Source organism: Amphiura filiformis, chromosome 6 (assembly GCF_039555335.1).
Source record: "Amphiura filiformis chromosome 6, Afil_fr2py, whole genome shotgun sequence".
In the NCBI taxonomy this organism is placed as follows: domain Eukaryota; kingdom Metazoa; phylum Echinodermata; class Ophiuroidea; order Amphilepidida; family Amphiuridae; genus Amphiura; species Amphiura filiformis.
The window spans coordinates 38,851,128-38,873,466 of NC_092633.1; the positions used below are offsets into that span (position 1 = coordinate 38,851,128).

At 35.3% G+C, this 22,339-nt stretch overlaps 1 protein-coding gene across 3 annotated transcripts; it reads left to right on the forward strand.

Annotated features, from left to right (window-relative positions):
* The first annotated feature begins 4 nt into the window (after positions 1-4).
* On the forward strand, positions 5-22,071 carry LOC140155399 (uncharacterized). 3 transcript variants are annotated; one of them, XM_072178240.1, is made up of 5 exons: positions 5-102; positions 5,837-6,004; positions 9,278-9,749; positions 10,191-10,309; positions 15,438-22,071. In XM_072178240.1, exons 2-5 carry the CDS (start codon positions 5,853-5,855, stop codon positions 16,891-16,893), a joined length of 2,199 nt encoding a protein of 732 aa, XP_072034341.1. In that variant the 5' UTR covers positions 5-102; positions 5,837-5,852; the 3' UTR covers positions 16,894-22,071. The 3 variants fall into 3 exon arrangements, with proteins under 3 accessions (XP_072034341.1, XP_072034343.1, XP_072034342.1); XM_072178242.1 differs by lacking the exon at positions 15,438-22,071 and adding an exon at positions 11,356-15,431; XM_072178241.1 differs by having other exon boundaries at positions 11-151.
* Positions 22,072-22,339: the final 268 nt, after the last annotated feature.

A 22,339-nucleotide genomic window follows, 5' to 3' on the forward strand; every position in this document is an offset into this window, starting at 1 on the left:
GCGACGGGCTGTCTCTACTCAATAGAAAAAGAAGTTTGTTCTGTGTGACTGAAAAAAAATACAGTTTTTCCCGTGAAAAAGCATCCAGATATTGTTTATCAAGTATGTATTAGTGTCGAAATTATTACGAACTTTGTGTCTTTTAACAAAAGTAAGAAAATCGGGATCTTAATACATATATATTTTATTTAAATAGTAAGCTTATAATAGTTAAGCTTACTTCATCTTCATCATGTTCATCATGATCATAGTCATACATGTACATGCTAGGGACAGGCATAAAAATTTCAAATTAATTCTATTAACATGAATTGTTATTTATTGGAAGAGAGAACTTCTCAGAAACAATTTGACACCAAAACCAATCTTCTACTGTATTGCTAAGTCAGTAAGTGAAGTTATGACAAAATTACTGTCGGAACATTGTCATTGGTTGCCTTATTGGGCCATTTTCTCTGATAAGACTTGCCATAGGAGTGCGTGGGGGACTTGATAATTTTTGTGCCCCCTGTCAATTTTTTGTTTTCACTGTAATTTAATCTAATTTTTGTTGAATATTATGTATGTTATCATTTTCAACACATCTGTGAAATTTGTATGAAAATTCAAATTTTAAGGTGGTAAAAATGGTCAAATTTTGCCATTTTGGGCCCATTTTAGGCAAAAACAATGATTTTTCCCAAGGCGATAACAAAAAAGTGCTTTCTCCCAGCAAATAAGTGAACTGGAATTGTTATGTGAAAAGGATGAAAGTTTTTGTCAAACCATGTTTCCCTTTTGTCAGAAGATGAATTTTGGGTCAAAATAGAATTTTTCCCAAAAATGCCCCTTTCTGACCCCTTTTTTGACCAAAACCGTGATTTTCACCAAGGCATATCTCACAGAAAAAAATATTCAAAAGTGAAGTCAATGTTGCATTCTGCTTCCTAAACGCTAAATCATTGAATCTGCTGTCAATGCAAACTAGACTGAGCATCTGAAACAGATTAATTTTGGTTTTATTCATCATTTTCTCCAAAAATGGTGTTTTCAGTGGCACAAAATGGCACAGATTTACATAGGGCTTTATTATCAAGTAAAATAAATAGCGCCCTCGCTCAGATGTGCCTGTCCCTATACATGCATTAGGTATGCTAGGTGAATTCAAATTTGCCATCAAACTGCATCATTTTATATATCAAATTAAAGCCCTTGAGTAAACAAAGCCAAAACTGAAAACCTTTTTTTCATAGCACTTTCCGTAGCAAAGTTACATCTTGTCAAAGATTGACTTTCATCAAACAATGTCAAAAAGATTCAGCTAGCAAAATTCCCCAAAACGGCATTTCGGGGTGTTTCTAGATCTTAATCTCATGATGATAGCAGCTTTTTTTAATGGAACTGCTATCAAAATCCTCTAAAATTCCATGTCGTGCAGTGACTTATCACCATAAAAAATCATATATTTGGGTCAAGTGAAGTATAGAAAACATATTTATGTAGGTTTCTTTCTTCGGCCAGTTGTTTTAAATTTCTATGTAAAAATGCATTGACATTGTCGGCGAATTTGGCTGACTAGCAAATTTGTGTTTGCCTGGCATACCTACATGCATGCATCATGTTCATTATTTCACAGTCATGCAGTTGTAGTAACTATAAAATTCAAACATTTGAGGACTTGTTCCCAGGTTGTGGGAAGTGCCATAGGGATAGGGTGTCTCCTGTGTAAACTGTTTTCATTAGTCACAAAAATCAAAATATTAAAATTGACAACAGTGTGAGTGTCAGTGCGACGTGCGGATGCATGTGTCCGAAATATGGAAAATATGGAGGTTGTCCCGAGGGCAGGGTTCGAATTCAGTCAATTTTTTTGCATAGCGTTTTGTGCTATGCAAAACACATGTTTGCATAGCAGTTTCCAAATTTTGCATCGCAGTAAAAAAAGTGTAGCATGTGGCGATGCAATATTGTGTTTGCGTAGCGAATCTATAACTTCTGTCATTGTCATCAAATCTCGGCTATCACTGCCGCCAATATTGTATTCGCGCATCACACACATTTCCCAAACTCACCTTGTTGCTGATAAAATATCAAATAGTATCCAAGAAAATACAGGTTATATGTGTTCATCATTTATTTATCATCAATGAATTCACGATTGTTTTCAAGAAGTTAAAATTTATGACTGACTGTGTAATATCACCATTGACATTTCCCTCATTAATTATTCATGAGCTCATTATCGCGACATAAAGTGGGTATTTTGAAACCAATGCTCAGTAAACATATAAACAATTTTTTATGCGCAGTTGGTATAACAGCTTCAGGGGGTCTTGAAACTACTTGAAAACATCTCCTAGCAACGGTCAGAGGTCAGGTTTTTTGCTGATAGCCGTTGATTGCAAGAGCTTGACAGATTCAGGAACTACCAAAATTACCTGGGGCTATTAAATTGCTAGCTTGAGGGATATCCCCACGTGCTTTGTGTCAAAATGCCAAAAACAAGAGAGTTAAATGAGTCCAAAAAGGGCAAATTTCTGCCCTTTCGGAGGATGCGTTAGGGCACTTTTGAGGTAAATACGACGTGGAATTTAGCTCAAATTTATGTATATAGCACTTTTAGCTATGCATTTTGGAAAAGTGCATAGCATTGATGGAAATTGCATCGCATTTTGCGATGCGATACCGTCGAATTCGACCGCTGCCCGAGGGCGAGGTCAGGTCTACAACTAAACTAGCATAAATTCTGGTTGTCCTCAACACATTTTGGTTGTCCCCCCGAAAAAATAAATTTGTACTTCAGGTTCAAGACCATGAAGACATTAAATGTGCTGAATATCCACCTAATAATATACCATTTAAAGTCACCCTGTATAGTACCATTTTGCATAGAGATGACAAATAATGTACTTAACAGTGTACAAAGGGCCATTTAATAGAAGAAAATTAAGTTCGTATATTCCATAACTACACTTACTACATTAAACCTGTTTGATTTTGATGAATTTCGTACTAATGAGTCAAACATGTACAGATCACCCTGTATAATATGTTGATCACCCTGCATACTTAATATTTGAGTATAACTGTGGGCAGAAACCCATGACCTATGTATTTGTCTTTCTAATTTACACTTTCACTGATGAAATATAGGACTGCTACTTGAATAAAGAAGTTCTTCAAAATAATTTTTTTGCATCAAAAAATATAGGCGAATTTGACCACCCTGTATGTTCAACACAGAACACCAACAGTCGCCCACTTTATTATTTTGTGTGGGCCATTGTCCTATCTTTCAATATCCACATCTGTTTTGACTTGCACATTTTGGGAGAAAAAGATGACCCAGGTATAGCAAAATTACAAAATATGTATTTTTTTTTATGTTACACCCTATAGGAATTTTACCCACCCTGAATATTTGGATCTCTTTTTGCCATATCTAACATCCTTGTAGTATAAGCTTTTCAAAAATGTAACTTGTATACATTACACTTAAAATGTAAGGAATAAAAGTTATGCTTACTTCAGTACATATGGGTGACGTTTATGTCATTTTTCAGTGTGTAATATTTTTTGTACCCAGGGGTAGCGCTAGAACTTGCGCCATGGGGTCATAGGCGCATTCTTTTAGCTTTTGGCGCACAAAATTACCATATAGAGGTTGCTAAAGGGTCATTTTAACCCTTTATTTCTATTGTTTTGGATCCCTATAATTCCATAAAATTTAACATTTTTGACCCCTTGTTTAAAAACCTAGCGCTACCCCTGTCAAGCACTGGTACCATTGGGTAACTCAGTGAAAAGGTTAATTAAAAATATTCAGAACTGGACATGCTGAACAAGTGGACATCAAATACTATGTGCTAGTATTAAATGAAAGACAGAGATTTATCGCGTCTGATGTCAAGTGTCAATTTACGATCCTTGATTGGTTTACACAGGTTAGTAGCGCGTAAAAGGAAGGCCAATTTATCTGGTGCCGATCGGAGAAAAGAAATAGCATAAAATGGTGAAAAATTAAGTACTTTTACAAGGCAAAAAGCAACTTTTCTAGGCATTGTTGACATGGTGCCTTCGCGAAAGAAAGTTTCCTACTATAAAGACCTAACTTTTGAGATGGTTTTTATGTTTGAAGGTGCAAAATTAACAATTAGGGGCCCGGTTATACCGCCGCGTCCAGCAAGTCATCATCACGACACTTGTAAACAAACCGTTTTCTCGAGTTTGATTGACAGATGACGTCAGACATGATAAATTCTTTTTATCTCTTGTCTTTGACAATAGCAGTGATCCATAGATCTCTCTGAAGGATACAAATTACAATCAAACATAAACAGGTCATAAATTAATGTTAAGTTTTATTTATTTATTTATATTTTATAAATCATGATTTTAAAGGTACAAATGTAAAATATAGTGGTTGTCCAGGGGATAAGCTGTTTGACCTATCCATACATCATGTACATGCCATATGAAAGGCAAACCTTCGTTTTAACATGTTTGCTAGTCAGCCAAATTGGCCTAAACCGGGGCCCAAACACAATACTTATTTGCATAGAGATTTTAAAGAACAGATTTGTCAAGGAAACCTACATAAATATGTTGTCTATACTTCACTTGACCTAAATATATGATTTATTTTTGTGATGAGAAAATCACACATGGAATTTTAGAGGGATTGTGATAAGCAGTTCCACATAGAAAAGCTGCACTATCATGAGACTACATGTGCATGTATGCTGTTTTGTTTTTTAATTGATGCATTAAATGTTGGCTGAATATTTTTGATGAAAGTCAATCTTTGACAAGATAACTTTGCTATGGAAAGTGCTATGACAAAACGGTTTTCAGTTTTGGCTTTCTTTACTCAAGGGCTTTAATTTGATATATAAAATGATGTGATTTGATGGCAAATTTGAATTCACCTTTCATACCTACATTTATCGAATGTGTGTCATTAGCCCTCAGACACACACATACATACAGTTCTGCAGCAATTGACAACTCAAATACAAGGAATATCAGTTGATAAACTTAATGTTAAATGCAATCAACATTACAACACAATCATTCTGATTCTCAAAATGAGCAGATAGTCACTGAGCCATGCTAAACAAGTACCAATAATTGATTACCTCATGGTCTAAGGGAACAAACCAAAAGAGCGATGACGTCCTATAAACAAAACTTTTCGTTTGGGGGGGGGGGTAAAAATACTCGGTTACGTTTGCGGTCTGATGAAGAAGATGTCATTACCGGTATATATTTGTTACAGCTTTTCCGCATTAAAATTTGATTTGATTTTTTAAAATCAAAAACAAAGATTGCAATTAACCATTTTCAATGTACTTATAAATGTATTGCAATAAAACTTTTACATGATTTGTAGGCCCCATTTAGTTGATTTACTTTATATGTGACGACTACTTTGAACAGCTTAGCATCACTCAAAGCTTTAATTCCTCGGCATTCTTGTTGTACTCAGTCATCATGAAATACTGAATCGGTTACCTGTCATTTGCATACTTCAACTGAACTTACTATAGCTATACAAGTGAAAACCATGACCCGCTGCTGTTGAAAAAAGAAGGAACTGGCATGGTATGGACCATTATCAAATTTAGCTTATACTCGCTACATGTAGACTGACTAGCTAGCACGATTACTTAGTACAGAATAATTGTGTGTGATGTGCCGGGATTTGGTTTGTCCCATTTTATAAAGTACAAAACACCATGTAAAATCAGACCACCAACCTGAATTATATTATACAGGTGGAAGGTACTTGAAAAGAAGTCTGCTATATTTATATTTGATTAAATTTCCATACCACCTTTGTCTATTTTGATTTTAGGCCAAAGCAAATTAACATGCCCAGGAAAAAGAAGGAACTTGATGAAGACATCAAACAAGAAAGTGTATCAGCTTTTCAGATTCGTGATGAGTTTGTGAGATGGGACAATGTGAAGACAGCACATGATTTGTATGATGATATGGAAGTAGCAAGAATGCTACTGGACTGGTAAGTTCGTTTTTTCCCCCACAACAATGTTGTCACCCTGCTACGATAATTGCCTATTACTCACTTTTCAGCCAAATTGAGTTCTTGCCTATCATGTCTCTATTAGCATGTACACCTGCTGTAATAATGGCATTGAAATTGACTAATCATAAAGAAGAGTTTGGGATAAGTTAGGCAATTTTTACAGGTGACAAATGGCGAGTTGTTCATTTTAACACCATAATTGTATAACTCAGCTTAGACTACCCCGTAGTCCACTTGCCCATTGTGCATACTCTGGATATTGTATTTAAGCTTAAAACTCTGATTTAATTAATGTGTGCACAATTGATAGATTTTCATATCTGATCAGTCACCCTACTCCCTCTGTTTGTTAGCTTCCCAAGTGGACTACTGACATTGCCTTGCGGTTAATATTTTTAACACGGGACTCTATGGAGAGTTAGGCCAATTTCTGGCCTAACTAAAATTGGGCATGATGTAATGCATCTTAAATGGATCTGCCTTGTGATTGGTCGCCCATACCTCGCTATGGTTTAAATCGTCTGGGCCCGCGCCATTACCATTAACTACACCGTAAACAACTGTCTGTGGTATTTGCGGCGCTTTTGTGTTGACGCGAAAGTTAATCTCTCATCAAACATCTAGCGCATACTTGTGGTTAATGGACTGATAAACAAGTATGCTTGACAGTGTGTTTTAGAGAGCAAAGTCCAGGGGGGTTCTGCTTACAATTCAAAGTTCATAGTTGAAATTTGGGGTTCGCTATCAATAAACTGGTAGATTCCAAAATCAGAATTGTTCAGTATTAAAGTGAGCCGTTATAATTATGCAAGATAATGTTGCATTCAATTACTTTTATTGTCACTAATCGTACGATATTTTTAACTCTTTATGACCATTTTACTATTGAATACTTTAATTTTAATAAACATCAGTATAATTTTGAGTTCAACGAAATGGGTTCATCATGACTAATAATAACATATTTTTAATAAAATTCGACTATGGCATAGTCTAAACTCAGCTGTTTGTCTGGAGATTTTGCTCTGATTTTTGCCTACATGTAAGTCACAGGCCAAAGTCACTGAAAGTCACATGCACAGGGTTGCAGCTACAGTATAACTAGTGGGCAGTGGTGGGCAGCAGTTTTGGAGCCCACCACTCAGCTGCAATTTTAGCACTGGGGCCAACTACTCCGAGTCTAAAATTGCACAATTTTATTGAATTAGTCAACAATTTGGTAAATGTTGACAACAAATTGCCAAATATCAAGATTTTCATCAAATGCCACCCAGCACTAAAAATTATATATCCTAGCTACAACCCTGCACATGCATCAGTTATGTAATCACCCTAATCGTTTCTGATTAGTCCTTTTAATTGGTCTCATTATCATTTGTTCTTGTTCAAAGATGTATAGTGTATTAAAACATACATGTTTATGCCTGAACCATATTTTGTACTTTTTCTCAAAATGAAAAAAAAAAAAAAGCGAGTGGAGCTTATTTGTCATGTGAAATGTTATGGCGTAGATGGTTGGTCAGATCTCTGATAAGATGTAATCCAAAAACCCACTCTGCAACTTAACTGCAATAACTGATAAATTTCAACTTAGTGTGATAGAGTACGTGGTGAGTGATGACCTGATGTGCTCCATAGCTTTAAGTTTTGTGTCATATATTTTGCCTTAAATTACATTTATCCACTTTGAACCCTACAGGCAATTTTGCAATACAAGTAGGGATGTAACATGATTAACACTATATTTGAATTTACAGTGTATTGCCCCACACTATATAAAGCAGGATGCACTCATCATCACCTGTGTATCATGTGTGCAATGATAGATTGACTACAGTACCGCTCTTACAGGTGCAGATTCAGCATGATGTGAAAATTCAATAGAATTTCGATCCAGGTCTTTATAAAGACCTGGATCATAATTCTATTCTAATCCCTGTTCTTTGATAATCTATGTGCAATGCAGAGGAATGGCATAACATCTAGTGCAGTGCAATACATTTTAAAGGAAGTGTCCGGCAATCACAACATTATGTCTTATATGTTAGAAAAATAATTATCAAGCACGAATCACAGGGTTTTATTTAAAACAAAGTCATATTAACCATTAAAACAAATAAAAACATCGATCTCTCAACACACGATATTCAAAACTTCCCGCGCCGAAATTGTCTAGAGCAATGATGTCCTAATAATTCGATGAAGCCTGACGACAAATGAGCACAAATAACCATGACGTCATTGCTCTAGAAAATTTCGGTGCTGGAATTTTGAATATCGCATGTTGACAGATTGCTGTTTTTATTCGTTTTTATGGTTAATATGAGTTTGTTTTAAATAAAACCATGTAGTTTGTGCTTGATAATTACTTTTCCAACATATAAGACATAATGTTGTGATTGCCGGACATTTCCTTTAAAACATAGTGTAACCCATTGTTATGGTAATAAATCCTGTTACATGTACATCACTACTTCTACAGTGAATAACCAATTTAAAACTTCTAACTTGGTAGGATGATAGAGTTAAGTAAAATTAGATATTAAACTTCATCTGGTCTCATCTGAGATCCGTCTTCAGGCCTAATGGTCTCGGATGAGACTTGTTGCTGTACATGTAGTCAGCTCAAAACAGTAAGTCCAGATGAACAGTTGAACAGTTTAATATTTAATTTTACTTGATCTATAAAAATTACCTGGATGATTCAGAATATTCACAAATATATATACATGTATGACTTCATTTTGTGCTGTAGTTTTGTATATAACAAGCTTATTTGCATATATTGCCTTTGTGCTGTATAGTATTATGTCTGGTTATTTGCATATTGATAATAAATTTTTAAACACACAAAGCACTTTTCCTTGGCTACACATCTTGCAGTGGCAGCACTGGGGAAGCCAGATAAGCATTTCCCCCAATGTTGCAGGGGTGTGAGAGTTCAGATTAAAATCTGAATTCAGATTTTTTGATCTTGATATTTATCTCTTTTTCTACACTTTCTCTGTACAAAAGTATAGGAGCTTGCCAAATTTCAGACTTTTTCAGATTTTTTCAGATTTTTTTATCTGTGGTCACTCACACCCCTGATGTTGGGCATTTCCCCTGTCAAGATAAAGCAAAATCAGAAAATAAGCCCACTTGGCACTCCCCAAACAGTCACCCTTGCCCACCCCCCATGAAAATATTTCTGGTGCCGCCAATCGGCCAATAAAATTTTGACATTTAGATATTGAATTTCATTTGCAGCTATGACTTAATTGGTGGTAACTTCCTAGTCTGGTCTGATCAAGCAAAACTTGCTCCACCTCCTCTCTACGCAACACTATGTTTGCAGCATGTTTCAGAAGAAGGTTGGGAGGTTCTACAAGAAATCAAAGCACTTGGAGGCTGGAGGGAAGATAAAACATCAAGACAAAGAAAGTCTAGAAGAAAACAAGCACAGGTTCGACACATACTTCAAGAGGAAGAAGAGGAAGAGGAAGACGCAGACGAAGAAGAGGATGATGATGAGGAGGAAGTGGAAGTGGATTTTGACATGTATGGCTTGGGTCTTGACGATCCAAAGGATGATGACTATGACCCAGATGAAGATTATAATCCCGAAGATGATGAAGTGGAGACATCAAAGTCAAAACGACCCATTAGACAAACTAGGAGAAGAAAAGTTAGTGAAAGTTCTTCCACAACAAGCACAGAAACACCTGTAAAACCAAAAAAGGTAGGCTGAAATCACAAAAATGATTGTGCTATATGAATTGCGTATAAGCAGGCAGTGCCTATAAACAGGGTGCTCAGACAAGACCCAATAATGAAATGCAAATTATCCTCAACAATGAAACTATATCTCAATGTACAAGAATTAGTTAAATGTTTGAAATGGAACCATTCATTTGCAGGATATGTGAAGGCTTGCAAAACTCACTAACTTGTAAGAAGTAGAAAGATTAAAACTTCAACTGCACTCAGCAGGTTATTTTCCCAGATAATTTCAGAGCCATGTGTGAGATGCTGAAATCAGTGTTTCTAGGAGATCTTCTGCTAGAGTTGACAGTTGGTTTCACTGATTTTCAGCAAACTGTTATACACTGGACTTGTGTCTGTTTATTTTGTAAGTTGCTTAGTTATTAAGTTGCTGAAATTATTATGATTATACACATAGAAATCAACAAAGAAGCAGGGAAAAAGAAGACCAAGAAAAGATGGCACTGATAGCCCCAAAGCAGCCCAAGGCAAAGCAGGAAATGAAACAGAGGGAACCAAAAAGAAACCAGGCAAAAAGTAAGTACCATATCTTACTCTTACATCACAATAAGTAATGAATAGGGTATGATTTACCTGATGTACGTCCTTGAGGTCAGGGCATAAATAGACAGTTTTATCCCTCTGGCTTTATATTGGCCATCAAGGGACTTTAATTGGCCATGAAGGGACTCTTGTGATAGTGTATTCCTTCTGTCTGTCTGGGTTTGTGTGTGTATGTTATTCCATTTTGGTTTGGTTTTCATTTTTGTCCAATATTTTCTCACACATTCATCCTATAAAGTCAATGTGCTACCTTTCACCATTTATATGAATTTTGAAGGAAGAATCTTTTTTTTTTATAGACAATTGAAGGGTTGTTCCTCCAAAAGGTTTTTAATGCAAATGAATTCATTTTGAACAAAAATCTGACAAACATTACTACTTGACAACAGGTTTATGGTATTTTATGTAAATGCGACATCTGCCAAAGTCAGCAATAATGAAACTTGAGATATTGTCAAATATAAATACAATCATGCAAAAACCTTAACCCCCTGGACACTACTGGTCATCAAACAACATTTCTGACTTGGTTGATAAATTGAAATGCTCATTTCAATTTCCAAATATAACTATTTATGATCAAATTTGCCTTTGCAGATGATCTTATTAATAACCTCCTTGATTGGTTCAAAATTGGACACAATATTCATTTCGACCAATCGGCAAGTAGTTCTCATGGGGTTAAGCAAATAGACTTATAAAACGTTAATAAATTTGCAACCAAATATGCTAGAGACTAACAGATTTTAACATCAGAAAGCTTAAGTACTGTGGAAGCTGGTAAATGGTAACAATACAACACAATTGTCAAAATTTCCTACTTTGGCCTGACTTGATCAGGTCATGTCACAAATGTGTTGAAATACATGTATGGGCTGCGGTGAAATTGAAGAAACTATTTTCAAAGAATATCCAACTCTATAACATTTCAAGCAAGACAATGTATGTTTATGTACTTGGGTTACTGTCAAAAAACATTAAACCTTAAATGAAATAAATCTTTTCCCAACTTTTGACAGGAACTCGGGCAGATATTCCAAAGCCAGCAAAGTCTTTGAGTGCAAATACTGTTTGACTAGGCGAGATTTACTGTACGAGTTAAAAGATCACTATAATGCAGAACATAAAGAAACTGCAACAACTTCTGAAGATGTGGAGAAATCATGTGAAGGAACTGAGAAAACAGAGACAAAGGAAGTGAAGAAAGGGAATAAAGCTAAAGGGTGCAATTTTAATTCTAAAGTATTCAAGTTAGAGAGAGATGCCAAAATTGTGTTCCGCTGTCTTGCCTGTGATGAAATAATGAAGCATAGATACGAACATAGGCGACGCCATGATAGGAATAGAAGACCAATGGTTTGTCATGTATGTGGGAACGTTCTTAGTTCTCTTGAGTCATGGAAGCTACATATGAGCAGGCATGATGCCAAAGCACAGGGTGTGAAGATCATCTGTAAGATATGCGGCAAATCATTTCCAATTGTGGACTCTCTGAACAAACACATGAAATTCCATTCCAAAGCTCGATCTCACCAATGTGATACTTGTGGGAAAAGCTATAAAACTAACACCCATCTGAGTAGGCATAAACTAATTCATGTTGAAGCCAAGCCATTGATTTGTTCGTTCTGTGGCAAAGGATTCAACAATGATTCAAATTTAAGAGGTCATATTAGAATTCACACAGGAGAGAAACCTTACAAATGTGATATATGTCCTTTGGCCTTCACTCACAACGTCAGTCTGAAAAGTCACAAGAAATCTGCCCATGGAATAGATATGTGGAAGCTTTCAGAGCAAAAAGGCACAGAAGTTGATGAGGAAACTGTCAAGACGTTAGTTACGGCTAGCATTGCAGGAACAATTGAAGGAGTAGAAGCAGCTGACAAAGACCCTGAGGAGTTTGCTGCAGTGAATTTCCCTGAAAGTGAATGCCTTAAACTTGGCACACAGCAAGCTGATACTGCTGATGAATCAGGTAATGTTTGTAAGCAACAAGATGTGACTGTTCAAGAACATGCGAAGGAAGCGCCATCAATGGTTGGTCCAAGTCAGTATGATGCTATTGAGCCTACTGCAACTCCAGAGGACACAAATCTTGTAGCTCATGCAGATAACAAACCTTTAGTAACCCCTGCCACTCATCCATCAGTTATTCTGTCTACAAGTGAACAGCAGCCTGTATTGCCACCTTTTCCATCATTGCATCCACATCAGCAAATATCTACGCCAGGTGACTTCACAAACCTCCAAAGTATTCATCAGAGAGGCCCGCCTCTTAACATGCCAACAAGTGCTCACCAGCAAGATTATTGGGATATACATAAGAGGACATTTACTAAATTATAACACTAAAGTGTTGTCTAGTATAATTTTGTCTATAGAGTGCTTGCACGAAAGGTCATTAGTTCAAATCATCCTCTAGACACGCTCTAGAAGATATGCAAATGCATGGAGTACAAAAGAATTACTTTGATCAAACAGGTGATTGGTATTGTACTCCATGCATTTGCATGTCTTCTGGAGCTTGTCTGGAGGATGATTTGAACTAATGACCTTCCGTGCAAGCACCCTATGCAAACTACAGTGGAAAGTGTCAAAGTGATCATTAAAGCCATAATGTAGGATCTTATAATATGCACTATTTTTTAAACCTGATCCTCTTGGCATATTAATAATTCTAGTGTTTACACATATCCCAACTTACACAGGTCAGGCACAGAGCAACATAATTCACACATTATTAGTCCCACATAGGACTCCATTATTTAAAAAATAGCCAGTGGGGTTTCTTTCACTTTATCTTGTTATTTTGGTTTAAAATGGACAGAAACCTGGCATTTTTTTATTACTTATATTATATCAGCATTTCGAGTAAAGAATAACAAAATTAAACTGTAATAGAAATCATACATTATGGCTAACAGAAAGTGTTACTTTCAACAATGAATATTTAAAAATATTCATTGTTGAAAGTGGTTTTGACCTTTGAACTGATGTTTTTAGACTATTGCGTGCGATATTGACAAAATGCTCTGTATTTATGGTAATGGATCTACCGCACATTTTGTACATATTATTGAAATCTAATTTCATATTATATGCCAAGCGTCGGAAGCGAATGTATTATCGCCCTGTTCACTCTGCTGAACTCCATTTGGCCATGCTTAATTGAAGAACTATAGTTGCAAATTAAAGGCTACATAGTGTTTGAAGATGGCTAAAAAGGGGATTTAGCCTATTGCTATAAATTGTAATTGCCCATTTGGCTTTTTCAAAAGAGTGACGTCAGTACTTTGTCAGTATTACTTCACGCATGTTTTTACAGATGTACAGCTTTTGTAAACACTCCAGTTCTTTCAGCCAATGTGCATGCTTAATATACGCACACTGGTGCATGCACTAAAGTTACGCTCTTGAGGAAGCCAAATGGACTATAGATTGTCATGTTATGATTAGAGATTTGCATTTTATGTGAATCTTTTGCTACATGTAATGTATAATGTATCAGGATAGTGTATCTTTGAGAGAAGTGATCTTGTTTGTATACATGTAAGAAACATATGATATTTATAGTAGAGTGTTATTTTATCTATAATTTCAGACAAAATTGGTCGAATATTTTAAGACTTAATTGGAAATGGTCCCCTATATAATACTACCATTACAATGTTGTTGCACAACATTGATTGGTAGAGAAAGGGGAAGGTACAGGTATATGAAAGATGAACATTATTGAGGCAAGTTCAGGCAACACTATTATAATTCTTAGTTTCTAGTGACACGTACATGATATATTATTAGCATGCGTATTACATGTATAATAAGAAGAACCATGGGATTTAGAGTATGTGTTTGAACACATTTTTTTCTGAGAATATAGATATTGTGAACAATGTATACCGGAAATATAATAACATCATTAATAATGGTAATATTGAGCACAATATAATATTTATTTTTAATGTAAATATCAATGTTGATCTGATAAATAGTTTCAAATATTTATTAGCCTTAATTGTTATAAATATGCTGGATATTGTGCCTAATAAAACCCACCTGAATAAAAATGAAAAAGTGACACAAATGAGTAAGCTTAGTTAAACTGGCATTTACTGCATGTATGATACCACGAAATTGTATGTTCATGCTGATCATTGCCAAATTATATTAGAATCTGAATCTGTGAGAGTAGAATATTCATTTGAAGAACCTCTAGAAGTAAATCATGCACATTCTTGCATAATAATGCACTTACTTACAGATGTAATTTTGGTGAATAGGTGGGCCCTAAACAGTCCTTGGTTTCATAATATATGCATATAGGTTAATTTAAACTTTGTATTTTGTCTGATGTTAAAGTTTTTAAAATGTTTGGTGTTCCAAGTTGCTTTTTCCATATTTTTTTCAAAATTCACATTAGACATGTGAAAGGTTGCACATTGTCAATACAATATATTATTTTAACCCCAACACCCACCCACATCTGACTTCAACAAGAATCCCTATGGCAATCAATTGGACTGAGGACGGGAATTTTTTTATTTCAGTCTCACAAAATTTCCATGTTGCAAGAATCAATCAGGTCCAGCTGTTGCTTTGTTGTGTTATGTTTTTAAGAGACTTCGACTTGCCATTATGAAGTCAATGTGCATTATGTGGCATACATGTATTATTTGAATTTTAAGACCTTAAAACTGAATCTCCATGGCATTTGCCCTATACTTGAGACAATTGTATTTTCTGAGAGAAGATCTTAAAAACGTGAAGAGTTGTTCCTCCAATGAGCAGTATGTGCGCATCGACATGACAACATCTCAGGTCTACCAACTAAGGCTTATAATGAGATTTACCGAAAAGGTTAATTCACAATTAAGAAACTGTGATTTGAAATATGGCCATTTTATTATTAAAGAAAAGGTTTTTAAGTATTCAACTCCATGTGGTAAATATATTAATTTAAATAGTACATGTACTGAATTGTGAATACATTTTATAACATTGCAAGCCATGTACATTTATCAGTATGTTCTTGTTCTTTGAGTTACAATGCCATTATTTTATTGTAAAATACAATAAATCTTTTCCCAACTTTTGACAGGAACTGGGGCAGATATTCCAAAGCCAGCAAAGTCTTTGAGTGCAAATACTGTTCGACCAGGAAAGAATTACTGTACGAGTTAGAGGATCACTATAATGCAGAACATAAAAAAGCTCTCTCTGAGGATGTGGAGAAATCACATAAAGGAACTGAGAAAACACATGAAGAAACTGAGAAAACACATGAAGGAACTGAGAAAACACATGAAGGAACTGAGAAAACACATGAAGGAACTGAGAAAACACATGAAGGAACTGAGAAAACAGAGGCAAAGGAAGTAACGGAAGGGAATAAAGCTAAAAGGTTCAATTTTAATTCTAGGGTATTCAAACTAGAAAGAGATTCCACTGTTCTGTTCCGCTGTCTTGCCTGTAATGAAATAATGAAAAGCAAAGATGAACATAGAAGGCTCCATGATAGAAATAGAAGACCGACGGTATGTCATATATGTGGGAAAGTTCTCAATTCTCTTGAATCATGGAAGCTGCATATGAACATACATGATGCCAAAGCAAGGGGCGTGAAGATCGTATGCAAGATATGCGGAAAGTCCTTTCCAGTTGCGGATGCTTTGAAAAGCCACATGAGGTTCCATTCCGCAGCGCGGCCTCACCAATGTGATACTTGCGGTAAAGGCTTTAAAACTCACTACCATCTGAGCCGGCACAGGCTGATTCATGTGGAAGCCAAGCCGTTGATTTGTACATACTGCGGTAAAGGATTTAACAATGAGTCAAATTTAAGAGGTCATATCAGAATTCACACGGGAGAGAAACCTTACAAATGTGATTTGTGTCCTTCAGCCTTCACTCACAACGTCAGTCTGAAAAGTCACAAGAAATCTGCCCATGGAATAGATATGTGGAAGATTCCAATACCAAAGTGCAAAGAAGTTGACGAGGAGACTGTTAAGACGTTCATTACTGCTAGCATTGCAGAAACAATTGAAGGAGGAGATGCAGCTGATGAAGATAAAACTGAGGAACACTCGAAGGAGTTTGCATCTTTTCTAGCTACAGCGACGGAAAGTGATTGCCGTGAACTTGGCTTACAGCCAGTTGATATTGACTTGTCTGATAATGTGCAGAGGCAACCTGGTGCGACCATTCAAGAAGCAGATAAAGAAATGCCATCATCTGTAGCTGGACCAAGTCAATATCAGGATATAAAGCCAATTGAAATTGCAAGTCCAGAAGACCCAAATCTTGTAGCTCATGCAGATATCAAACCTTTAGTAACCCTTGCTACTCATCCATCAGTTATTCTGTCTACGAGTGAACAGCAGCCTGTATTGCCACCTTTTCCATCATTGCATCCACATCAGCAAATACCTATACCAGGAGGCTTCACAAACATCCCAAGTGTTCGCCCACCTTATAACTTGCCAACAAGTGTACAGAGTACTCACCAGCAAGATTATTGGGATATATCTAAAAGAACATTCACTAAATTGTAACCCTGATTTGTATATTCTCATGCTTTAATCTTATTAAGGATATATAGTACATGTATGCATAATAATATATTAAATGTCACATACATGAATTCATGTAAATCAACCCTAAAAACAATATGTTTTGTACTTTTCAAAAAAGTAGACAAATGTTGCAAAAAAAATCTGGTTCTAAAAAGGCTATAGAAATCATACTATTATCAAAACATTTTCAAATGTTGGTAAAAAGCATTTTGAATATAGTAATTTCTTTTGTTTTATCACAAATATTTTAGAAAGTAGCAAGTTAACAACATTATATCTTACATTAATTTACTAAATTTAGTTATTTTTTATAGAAAATGTTTAAAACATTTTTTAATCTTTGAGAGTCCAATAAAACATTTAGAAAATAGAACTATGTTTTATAAACATACTTGTGTTTGTTGGGAAATCATAAATGCATATGCTAAGACCAGATTGGAGAGAAGGTAAGAGCTGTAGATGGGATTCTTCTTTTTACCTAAATTTGTCTGTTGCACCACATAGTGGCATAGAGTGATTTTCTAAATTTTTTGTATCACATAGTGGGGTATAGGTTTAGAGCTAGCTATTATCCTACATGTATAATAGTTAATCCTAGTTAACTATTAAAGATACAGTTTAATAATTTGAACCTTAAACTTTCAAATGGAATCGGGCCACTGAGAGATATTAAACAGTTGAGGAATATCGACTATTACTAGTAGCATATCTTTCAAAAACGTTTTGCTCGGAAACACATTTTGTCCTTCACGTACGCCATTATGTGTTGGGACAAACAAATTGTATTTGATGTACTGGTAAATTGTCATGTCTCATAAGAAATCTCTCAAACAAATTAATTATACAGATGAGCAACTGTATATACTCATTATCATTCTTCTCATCAGATATGGTATTGCCTTGTAGCAAAGGGACAAATATGGATGTGGATGGCACAGGATGCTTTTGTTCCTCAGTTGAACCTCTGGACTTGACCTTTTCGGTAAATCCCATAAGCCTTTGCGGATAGATCTGAAATGTTACCATTTGACGTCACGTCTAATACTCGGAGTCTGCATACGGCCTTACTAAAGGTTTATTCAGATTTCCTTTCACAAATTAAGCGTACTGCTAGCCATCCAGCGCATATTATTTGTACAAGGTCCAATGACGTCGCGCACGTATACACGATGGTTGAGCTGTCAAAGGAAATCTGAATAAAACTTTATGCATTTCAAAGCTGTGACAACATCAGGTCTACCAGCAAAGGCTTATGGAATTTACACTGAAAAGGTCACTTAAATGTTTGCATGGGTAGAAATATGACTTGTGTACAAAATGCTCTTTCATAACATGTATTTTTGCTAATATCAGTATATACTGATCTTTGTGTACATGTTTTAATCAAATTATTACTCCGAAACAGGTCACATGCTTTGTAATTTGCAATTCATCTATTGCATGATTCTGCCATGATGCAAGACGTAGTGCGTCTATTCTCACTTATGTGAGCTTGCACTTTTAAGGAAGGAAGGAAGAAGAGCCTCAAACTGGCATGACATGAAAGGAAGAATTCCATAACTTGACACAATGTTATGTGACTGGTTCAATTCCCATTCATGCATGCTGCCAGATCGAAGCTCTCCTTCTCATGTGGCGGAACCATGCAATGGGTGAATTGTCACAATCTGAATGTTAGAAATCAATAGTTTCTGAGCTTGTTCTTTGTCATCACAAATCACTTCTGCAACCTTTCTACATCTGTGTGTGCTGTACATGTAACATATATAAGGTCTCATAAGAGATTAAAAAACAAATTTGTTAAGCTAAAAGTTGTAGCAAAAAATAGTATTAAGGGGTCGGTCACCCACTTTTGCACAGTAATATTTTTTGTGGGACCTGAGAGCAATATCGAATTGCATTCTGAATACGAAGAATGTCCTTCTGATATCAAATGATCTTTTTTTTTTAATTCACAATATAATACAAATTTTATGGCAAATTATTTAAAATTTATATTCTTGATATTTAACAGTCCTCAAAGTAAATTTATAAATCAAATGATATCAGGGTCTTAGCTAGAAATTGAGGGTTGCCCGTCATTTGAATAAAATTGCCTGTCCTAATTTGACCTTTAAAACATTTCCCAGACATTTATAGCCCATTGGGGGTCAAAGAGTTCAAATATGTGCTGATATGGCCTTGTACTACAAATTGGGTCTACTAAAAAGGTTAATTAGCTTCTCAAAACAAACAATTTATAATATAGCATCTGTCAAAGGCATTCATTTTGCCCATCCCAGGAGCAAACTGGCCGTCTAAAATGACGGCCAGACGGGTGGCTAGCTAAGACCCTGTAATGATATATACTTAAAGTGTATGTAGCTGGGATTTTTTCCCAAAATTTAGGTCTTTTGGGGAAAAAAATGTTTACCTTCAATAGGAAAGGTCAAAATGATTGTTGGCTTTTCCTCCCAGCTACATACACACTTTAAGTACATATAGATTTATTTACTTTGAGGACTGTTAAATATGAAAAATATACATTTTTAATAATTTACCATAAAATATATTTTATATCACCAATTTCAAAAAATCAATATTTCTAGATATCATCAGGACAGTCCTCATTCAGAATGCAATTCGATATGTCTGATGTGAATGTCCCACAAAAAATACTGTGCAAATGTTGATATCCAATCCCTTAAAGCTCTTTTATTGTAACCAGATTTCTGAGTAATATCACAACATGATAACTTGCTGAGATGAGGCAATTCATCATCATCATCATGAAATCTTGAAAATGCTTGATCGATGTGGGTTTCCCTTGACATTCCGATGCTTAATATTCCAATAGAAGCTGATCTGATATTTGTGAGCTGCTGATGGGATGTCTCATTGGTAGTAAAGTGTTATTGCACTATGTTTACTACATTGGGCTATTCCATTTAAAATTCACACTACCCCTGTGGAAGATTTAGCTAAAGTCTTCAGCGGAGGGAGTATGAGTTTAGAATAGAATAGACAATATCTTCCATTTGAAACACTCACTCCAGTTGTGGAGGATATAGGTAAAGCCATACTACATGGGGAGTATGGGTTTCAAAATGATTAACCCTGACCGATTACATTTGAAAAACATACCCCCACCCCCCTGTGGAAGATATTTCCAAAATTTTCCACAGGGGTAGTGTGGATTTCAACTGGAATAGCCCATTGAGTGTAAATATTGATACCTCCGGTACACCGCTGTCTGTATTTGCTATCTATAATGATGGCATGAATAATATTTATTTTAATTTTAGATAAATCATTTGCAAGAATTAAAAGGGGCATTTCGTGATACACAGCCTCATCTCCCCGCTTTGTAAAAAATAGTTGAGATTTTTATACCACTTGAAACTACTGGCAACATGTATTTATACAAAAATTTCTTGCAGAATAAGTTGTTTAGCAGAAGTATTGTCAAATTTGTATTGTGTTCTGGTTAACAGAATGAAATTACAACACAGTGGCCTATTCGCCCTTTGCACGGATCCGTCATCTTGCTACCAAAATGAGGTTCTCCCTGCAAATGCCCCGGGGCAAACGCATGTGCAAAATGTGCATTTTTGTTTCTCATGCTTTTCCAGCAATGTGCCAGAATGCTTTTGCAAAGCTTACATGGTAATTACAGCATGTGTTTGACAGGTGTACACGGAGCACACACTTTGTGGATCCGTGCAATGGGTGAATATTTGAGGTATTTCACAGAACATTACAAAAAAATTTTGTGCACTGAAATATGTGTCTAGTTACTGTACATGTATATGTAAATAAAAATATATCTACTGTATGACTTAAACAGTATAAAAGTATATTTAATCATTTAGAGATTTTATTTGTGTGTAAAAACAAAGGATGATTGGGGAATTGTAAAAAGTATTATGCTTATCTATATTCTACACCCTGTTTAAGGTTATAGTTTAAAGTTTAGGACAAAAAGCATTCTACATGTATATTGAATGTAACAACTAATTTGTAAACAAGCAACTTTTAAAAATAAAATAATATACAGTCAATAAGGTGTTGTCCTCCCATTACATCTCATTAGCCCAAAAAAATTATGTTTGGTTGCCCTCAGCGACCGACCGAAAAAATTAGAAATCTTGGGTTGTTTTTTCCCAAATCACTTTTTTAGAAGAAACCTTAAATTTGAACAGTATCAAGGACATTTCATTATGTTATTCACTCATTTTATTTATTAAATGCATATTTGATTAAAAACAAGAAGTATTTCCATTTAAATTCAGTCCAAAATTGCACAATTCTTTACCATAAAATGATCAAGCATTTGTCGATACTAGCCTTTTCAAAATGGAGAAAAATGTAGGAAGAGCCCATGAAAAAAAAAGAAGAAAAAAAAGGATTGACTACCGACTCTCCAAATTATTGTCTTGGAAGGGCAACCAAACAATTAATTTTTTGGCCTTATGTGGCACAATGAAGCAAAAAATAATGAGCTAATTTTCTTTTCTTCTTGTACCATACATTCAGCATAGATTATACAGGGTGTATCGAAATGATTGGTACCCATGGCCAACACCGCCCCGAACACCTCCACATCAAAATTCATTATAACGTCCACCTTGATTTGTAGATTATGTTATATATAAAAGGTCATAAAACTATAGGTTGTAGTCATATCAAGAGGATCTTATGTTAAATGTGGAAGAAACAGCCGTTTCATTAGACAACAAAGCTGATGGGTACCAATCATTTTGATACACCCTGTATGCAATAAATTTGTTGGCAATTTCATTTTCCATTCTATAGTACCCAGTATATTAACAAGTTGCAAATTTGCTATTTTTACATGTAAGCATGTTTATTATTTGTCAAATTGAGCATATCAAATTTTACCCCTAATTCATGGTGCATGTCGCATGCATTTAAAGTATGAATATCTGAGATACATACTTTCTTGAAGAATTTCAATGATCCATTTTAAGAACAAGTACATGACAATACCAAGCAGTGGCATAGCCAGGATTTTCTAGGGGAGGCAATGCCATCAGGTAAAAAATGCAAGTTTAAATGATGGTAATTTTATCATTTTAGAAATATACACCATGTGGTTAAAAATATTAACATATTTCAATATGTTTGTGATAATGGATAAAGCCATCAGTATATTTATTAAGGAACAAACCAAAAGATCGATGACGCCTCCTATAAACGTAATTAGTTTAAAGCCATCAGTTTCTCAGCCGAGTTTCGTTTCCCTCCCTCCCCTGCCAGAAACGTAATAATGAAATGTTGAACATTTTGACATAATAATAATAATGGCACATTCTTCAGACCGATGTTTTTGTACAAACGTAATCGAGTATTTTTACCCCCTCCCCCCTAAACGAAACTAGTTTCGTTTATAGGACGTCATCGATCTTTTGGTTTGTTCCCTAAT

Excerpts from the sequence above, each read along its gene's own strand:
- LOC140155399 (XM_072178240.1), top strand. The coding sequence starts at position 5,853 with ATGCCCAGGAAAAAGAAGGAACTTGATGAAGACATCAAACAAGAAAGT. Across the intron at positions 6,005-9,277 it reads GCAAGAATGCTACTGGACTG|CTATGACTTAATTGGTGGTA; the intron begins GTAAGTTCGTTT and ends TTTCATTTGCAG. Across the intron at positions 9,750-10,190 it reads CACCTGTAAAACCAAAAAAG|AAATCAACAAAGAAGCAGGG; the intron begins GTAGGCTGAAAT and ends TTATACACATAG.